This window comes from Entamoeba nuttalli, assembly GCF_000257125.1.
Source record: "Entamoeba nuttalli P19 unplaced genomic scaffold asmbl_5367, whole genome shotgun sequence".
NCBI classification, from domain to species: domain Eukaryota; phylum Evosea; order Mastigamoebida; family Endamoebidae; genus Entamoeba; species Entamoeba nuttalli.
In genome coordinates, this window is record NW_008577410.1 from 1 (window position 1) to 6899 (window position 6899).

At 27.2% G+C, this 6899-nt stretch overlaps 3 protein-coding genes across 3 annotated transcripts; 1 reads left to right on the forward strand and 2 right to left on the reverse strand.

Moving 5' to 3' along the window:
- Positions 1–272: 272 nt before the first annotated feature.
- On the reverse strand, positions 273–2858 carry ENU1_128240 (nuclease domain containing protein; the record flags this gene model as incomplete). The annotated part of the gene is made up of 1 exon (XM_008860002.1): positions 273–2858. One exon carries the CDS (start codon positions 2856–2858, stop codon positions 273–275), a length of 2586 nt encoding a protein of 861 aa, XP_008858224.1.
- A 274-nt stretch (positions 2859–3132) lies between these two features.
- ENU1_128250 (hypothetical protein) lies at positions 3133–3627 on the reverse strand (the record flags this gene model as incomplete). Its single annotated transcript, XM_008860003.1, has 1 exon — positions 3133–3627. One exon carries the CDS (start codon positions 3625–3627, stop codon positions 3133–3135), a length of 495 nt encoding a protein of 164 aa, XP_008858225.1.
- Positions 3628–5193: 1566 nt separating this feature from the next.
- Positions 5194–6684, forward strand: ENU1_128260 (transporter, major facilitator family protein; the record flags this gene model as incomplete). Its single annotated transcript, XM_008860004.1, has 1 exon — positions 5194–6684. One exon carries the CDS (start codon positions 5194–5196, stop codon positions 6682–6684), a length of 1491 nt encoding a protein of 496 aa, XP_008858226.1.
- Between the last annotated feature and the right edge of the window lie 215 nt (positions 6685–6899).

Sequence of the window (6899 nt, forward strand, 5' to 3'; positions counted from 1 at the left end):
AATTATTTCTTTTTAATTTTCATTAAAACAATTTATATATTCCTAAAATAGAGAAAAAATTATAATTTCTGAAACAAAAAAAAAAGGTTTTTTCTGATTTTTTCAAACATTTTTTGATTAATTTTATTGAATAACATAAAGATTAAAAAAAGTTTTATATAATAAAACAATGTTTATAAACACAATTATTACATTGATTCAACAAAAAGACAATACTTCAAAATATTGTAAAACAAAAATCACCAAAAAAGGATTTCTCAAATTAGTTTTGTTTAATGCTTGTCCTTTTCTTCTTCATCTTCAATTTCTCCGTATCTCCAGACATTAAGATGTTTGTCTTTAGCAGCAGATTGAGCATTAGTCATAGCACGTCCCCATTCACTGCTATCATTGAAAAATCTATCAAGAGTAGAAAGACCTTCTTGAATAAGCATAGTGTTAATGCAAACATCTCCAACAATAACTTTAGCAACTTCTTTATCATTAATAGTAGCAACAAACATAGTGGCTTCTTTATTGAAGAAAGCAGAGACAGCACTAATCATAGCATCAAAATCAACATCTTTTCCTCTAACAAGTGTCTTAATACCAGCAAGAGCAATTGACTTAACTGTAACTTCAATATTTTCAAATTCTTCTTTAAGTGGTTTTAATTTATTCTTACCACAAACAATAACTGCACCAGTATCAATGCATTTAACAACATTAGCAGTTGGAACAGCTTTAGTAATAATAGCTCTGTATTGAACACCTTTAATTTCAACAACACATTTTTGTCCATCTTTTTGTTCAACTGATCCTTTGTTGCATTTCTTTAATTTATTGCTTAATTCATCAATGAATTTAGCATCAGCAGCCTTCTCATAATAATAAATCATTGATCCATCAAATCCAGTAATGTAAACATTCTTTCCTTCACCAAACTTAATTTCTCTATGAACTTCTTTAACAACTTTAACTGGTCTAACTGGTTTAGATTCACCTTCTTTTTTAGCTCCAGCAAATTTATAAATACCTTCTTGATTTTCTTTCATTTCTGCAATATTTTCTGGAATATCTCTTCCAGCGAATTGAGCATATGCCTTGCTTAAAACAACATCACAAAGATCAAACTTCTTACTAAGAATATCAACACAGAAGTTTCCTTTGAAAAATTCTCTAAAATCAACAGTGACTTCATTTAATCCAAAGAGAGCTCTAACAGCTGCTTTTGATTCTTCATTGAATTTCTTAAGTTCTTCATTTTCATCATCTCTTGGGATTCTACAATGTGAAAGAACTACTGTCATTCTACAGTCTTTTTCTGGAATATAAATAACATATTTGCATACATTAATAACTCTTTCAACAATACAATTGAAACTGTTATTAAGGAAAACATCTTTAATTGATTCTCTTTTTTCTGCTGGATATTGAGTAACAGCCTTTTCTTTATATTCTCCTTTTGGTGTTTCTGAAAGGATTTTATAATCAAATGATTGATAGAATTCATCACGTGTTTTTTCTAAAACAACAAGTCCTTCTTTAATTAATGTAATAGCAACATTCTTTCCAGAAGCATAAACATCATAGAAAATTTCTTCAAATGTCTTATCTTCTTTAGTGAAACTTCTTTTGTAACATTCTTTAGCTTCAAACTTCTTTCCAACAATAAGTTTTCTAAGACATTCTTTAATTCTGAATTGGACAAGATCATTAAATTCTTTATCATTCTTTTTGAATACTGGTCTAACAGATGCAAGATGAATATTATATTCTTCATTTCCTTTCTTAGCTTTGATGTGATTTCCAATATAAATAATTTCAGCTCCTGAAATTATCTTAGCGTTCTTTCTTCTATCTTCAAGTTCTTTTAATTTTTGTTGTCTTTTAGCAATAATAGCATCTTCTGCAGCTTGATCAAATTCAGTCCATCTTGCTTTCTTTTCTTTTTTAGCTTCTTTTTCAGCAGCTTGATATTTTTGTTTAATTTCTTCAGTAGCATTTTCTAATTTACTGCATACAACAAATCCTGATCTTAATAATTCTTCTGCAACATCTTTCTTTTCAACAGAAAGTTCAGCATAAGCAACACGTTGAGAAGTTTCAATGACTTTAACTGTAACGTCTCTTTGATTGAAATATCTATTAATATATTTCATAGCATCCCTAGCATCATCATCAAAATCAAACATATCCTTTTCAGTGTTATATCTAAGCATTTGATTAACTCCATATAATACTACTTTAAATCTTCTTCTATTAGTATCTTCAATAATATAATGTGATGGTGCTTCAACTCTCTTAATATATCCTTGAACAGTCTTTCCTTTTAATTCACTAGTTTCTTTTTCATTAAAGAATATATTTTCTGGTCTCTTCTTGGCAATCTTAGTCATGTCATCATTGAAAATACCTTTATGTGAGTCTTTTGCTTTTTGTTCTGCATCAAAATATTGACTAAATTCTTTTCCTTTTCCCTTAATCTTTAATGAAGCATATCCATTCTCAATTAATGTGCATACAACATTTTCTTTTTTAACAAATGGAACTACAGCTTTTGGAATACCTTCATGTTCTGAAACAATTTCAAATTTAACTTCTTTACCAGTGACCAATTTTTTTCTTAATATTTCGTTGCATTCATAAGCAAATGCTTCTTCTTTCTTCTCTTTGGTATCATATCTTGGAAGATCAACATATGCTAATACAACGGTACTCTTTTTATCATCTTTCTTTGATGATAAGACAAGACTGTTGTTACTTTTTACTTTAGCAACAAAAGCAGTGAAAGTTTTCTTTTCTTTCTTTGGTTCACTCTCTGGTTTCTTTTCAACCTTCTTTGAGAGATCCTTCTTTTGAGTATTTTGTGCTGGCATTAAATGGTGATGTGAATAAAATTCCAGTTCAGTTTCTTGTATTACTAGGGTTCGTTATCAGATTCATAACTTTTTATTAGTTTACTTATTATATTTTATGGTTCATCTTCTTATTGTTTCTTATTTATTTCAATTGATGACGTGTTTATCTTTTAGATGTTATAAATATAAATAAATAAATCCTTTTTTTAACCATTAACCATTACATAAAAAAAAATAAAAATAATTAATTGACTAAAAATCAGTTCAATCTATAGTATTGTCTTTTGACACTTTATTTTTTTCCTTTTTTGTCCATTGCTAATCTTTTTGCTTTCATTGGTCCAATAACACCATTTAATTTATAACGGGTTTGATTTGTCAATTTTTTGACAAACTTTCTTTCAGGATGCCACATTGGATTTTTTGGATTAATTGATGGCATTTTCAAATTACTTAGGTCTGGTTCTTGTTGTGATTTGCCTCCCCAAATATTCGTGTATTTTGTTTTATGTCCTACAGGTTTTGTTTGTGAAATTTTTCCTGTTTCAATTAGTTTTGTTACTTCTTTCTGAACTGCAATATCCCTCTTCGTAGGTTTAGTTGTTGTATGTTTTTTAGGGGCAATAACCTTGGTGTCAATTCCTTTATCTTCAAACAACTCAAAGTCACCAGCAACTATCGTTTGGTTTTCACTTTCTTTCTTCTCTTCGATTGGTTTTTCGGTTTCAGTTGGTTTCGGTTCATTGATTGTTATTGGTTGGTGACTTGATACAATTCTTCTTGGCATTTATCTTGAGATTTAAGTTGTATTATCTCTACAACCCTTTATATAGTAATTCAATAGTATTTTGTAAATATCCTTATAGTTTTGATTAATTCTTTATATTTTTAAGATTAGGATTTTTCTGTTTGTCTTAATAAAAATAAAAAACCATCATAACACTAACAATTAACCAATCACAAAAAATTGAGAATTTGATAACCAACAATCTTAAAATTTCAAACAGCTACAAATAACTAATAATAAGAGACTTGAAAACGTAACACAGATGAGAATTTATATATTATCATATAACAAACCTTGCCAACACAACAACAAGAATTAGAAAATAATATATACTCTGAACTTATTCATGTTAGACAAAGTGGTTATTATTCAATAAATTAATTTTCATTCTTGGTATTCAATTTAAAGAAGAGTTCGAAGAAAATCAGTATCAAATTTCTTAACAAAAAGTAGAAGAAACAGTCCAAATATATTGGAGCAGAGTCTTAAGAAGTTCACTTATTCAGACTATTAACAAATATGATTATATTAATTTTCTTGAGTTCCAAGAGTATACTAACTATCTTTTTACTCCGAATTTAGCAGAAATAAATGAATTTTGAGGAAGTCATTAATAACCAATTTAATTGAAAATGATATACTTATTACTCCATATAAAAAGTCTCATGAATTAATGTTATTAAATAATTATAATGAATGGATAAATCAATATAAACACGAAATATTAGATTCTATGTATCGAAACCTTTTTTAAAAGGCTCTTACAAAATAGAAGCAATTCACCATAAAATTCATCAATACTACACTTATTCTATAACTAAGAAAAAAAAATTGAGAATAACAATACAAAAAGATTATCACAAAGAAATTTATCTCTACTTCATTCACTAAGAAATACTCAAATGTCCAAAAGTATTATTATTTAACAAATTAGTTTATTTAGATATAATCAAAACCTTCAAATTTCTGTTGATGAAATTACTAAGTACGATACAGAAAATAAATATGAAGAATTCATGAAGAAAAAATATTGTTTATTTTATTCTTAGTAATGTAATAAGAAAAAAGATTTGTACATGATATAGTCCTTAAGTACCTACTCTCTAAGAAATAGTTCTATTGGATAAAATTAGCAAACTATTTCATTGTTTATTTGAAAATAGTATCAAACCATCATCGATTATTATTGACTTTTTTAAATATTTAACCTCAAATTATAAAAAATTTTATCTTATTGGAACTCAAAAAGTTTAACAAGAAGTTGGTTCATGTGATGGGAATATTTTCCAGATGAAGAAAGTTCTCAACTATTTTCTTTCTTAAAAACTAACATTATTTTTGTTAATATAAATTGTGACTTTATTCAAACTTTGTCAATTTGTTAAAAAATAAACTTCTGCGAAAATATTTATACAATTAACACGTTATCAAAAAGAAACAATAAAGATCAATTTCTTGGTAACGATAAGCAATAAAGGTGGTTTATCAAATAGTGAACTTCTTTTAAACTTTCTTCTAACTCACTAAGAAAAGATATTACAATTTATTAGATATAATAAATTAATAATGAACAAATTCATTGAATTAATCTCTTCTATATTTTGGAATTTTCCTCGAGCTTGTTTAACTGGATTTATGTTTAATTTTGCATCTTATTTTTATTGGCTAGTTGTTCCATTGAAATGTGTTGATATGGGTGGGTCTACATTAGACCTTTCTTTATTACAGACAACTGCTTTTGTTATTTATTCTATTATCTCTCCTATTTGTGGTAAGTTAGGTGATAAATTTAATCCATATATTCTTATTAGGATAGCAATGTGTTTCTTTGTAGTTGCTGTGGCAATTATTCTTATTTGGCCTAATACATTTTTTGTTCTTTATATCTCAGTTGCTATTTGGCCTTTTTGTACTGCCTTCTTTTGGCCAGTAACTACAGGAACAGTAGGATTTGAAGCGCCTCTCGGATGTGAGAATAGAAATACTTCCTTATATCAAGTTTCATGGTCAATTGGTAAAGCTCTTGGATTTTTATTCGGAGGAATGTTAAAAGGAGCTTTAGGAACTAATGCGTTGTATATCTGTATTGGTATTGTAGCTATAAATATGTTATTATATCCATTTACTCATCCAAAACGAATTAGAGAGAAAATAAAACAGATGAAAAAAGAGAAAACAAAGCCTAAAGAAGTAAGTGATATTACAGTAGAATTTACAGTTCATCAACAAGGTTCACATGAAGTAAATATTCCTGTAGAAATGGTAAATTCAACACCTTCAGAGTTACAAGATACTAAATCATCATCTGAAATACAAATTCATGAAGAAACAAACAATATAAATGATATCAAAGTTAAATGGAATGTAAATGATTATAAAAATAAAACTTATATTTATCTTGGCTATGTTATGCAACTTGGTGTGTATGGTACTTCTGCAATTCTTTCTAATTCATATGTAACTTTAGCTAAAGATAAAGGTATTACTATTCCGTTTGGACAAAACACTGTTGAAATGTATATCGGTATTATTTTTTTCTGTTATTTTATTGCTCAAACTCTTGTAATGGCAATAATGTCTTTCTCTACATTCTGGATTTACATGAGAAGTTTACTTTTATTATTCCAATTCTTCTATTTAATGTTTTTGATTACACTTGGTCTTTCTGCTCAACCATATGTTAATTGGTTCTTAGCTTTTATGGGTGGTTTAGCTGGTGGATTTGCATATCAAACATCAACATATTATTCAATGAGGGCAAGTGAATCAAGTAAATCAATGTTTATGGGTATTAGTGAATGTGTTGGAGGTTTAGGAAATGCCTTACTACCTTTAATAAGTGGATTATTATGTACTTATATGAACAATAATTATATTCAAATTTACATTGCTATTATTGTGATGTTATTATGTCTAATTATTGAAGAAATAGTATATTATATTGGTTATGCAATTAATAAAAGAAGACAAGCAAAACGAGTTGATCCTACTAAAGACTATCACCAAGAAGACAACAAAAAAAATACAGGTTGTTCAATTGAAATTACTCCAAATTAATACTTATTATTTTTTGTCTTTTATTTTGACTGTATTTTTTTGTAATAAAAATTTCCTATTGCAAGAATTATGAATTAAAATGTACAAGAAATAAAAGTACTATTTCATATAATAATTCTATTTCCTTTTTTCTCTTCCTTTCTAAGAATAATATAAACTAAAACAATATACTGTTCTCAATCTTAACTATTCTATTAAATAGTTTTTTTTTCAGA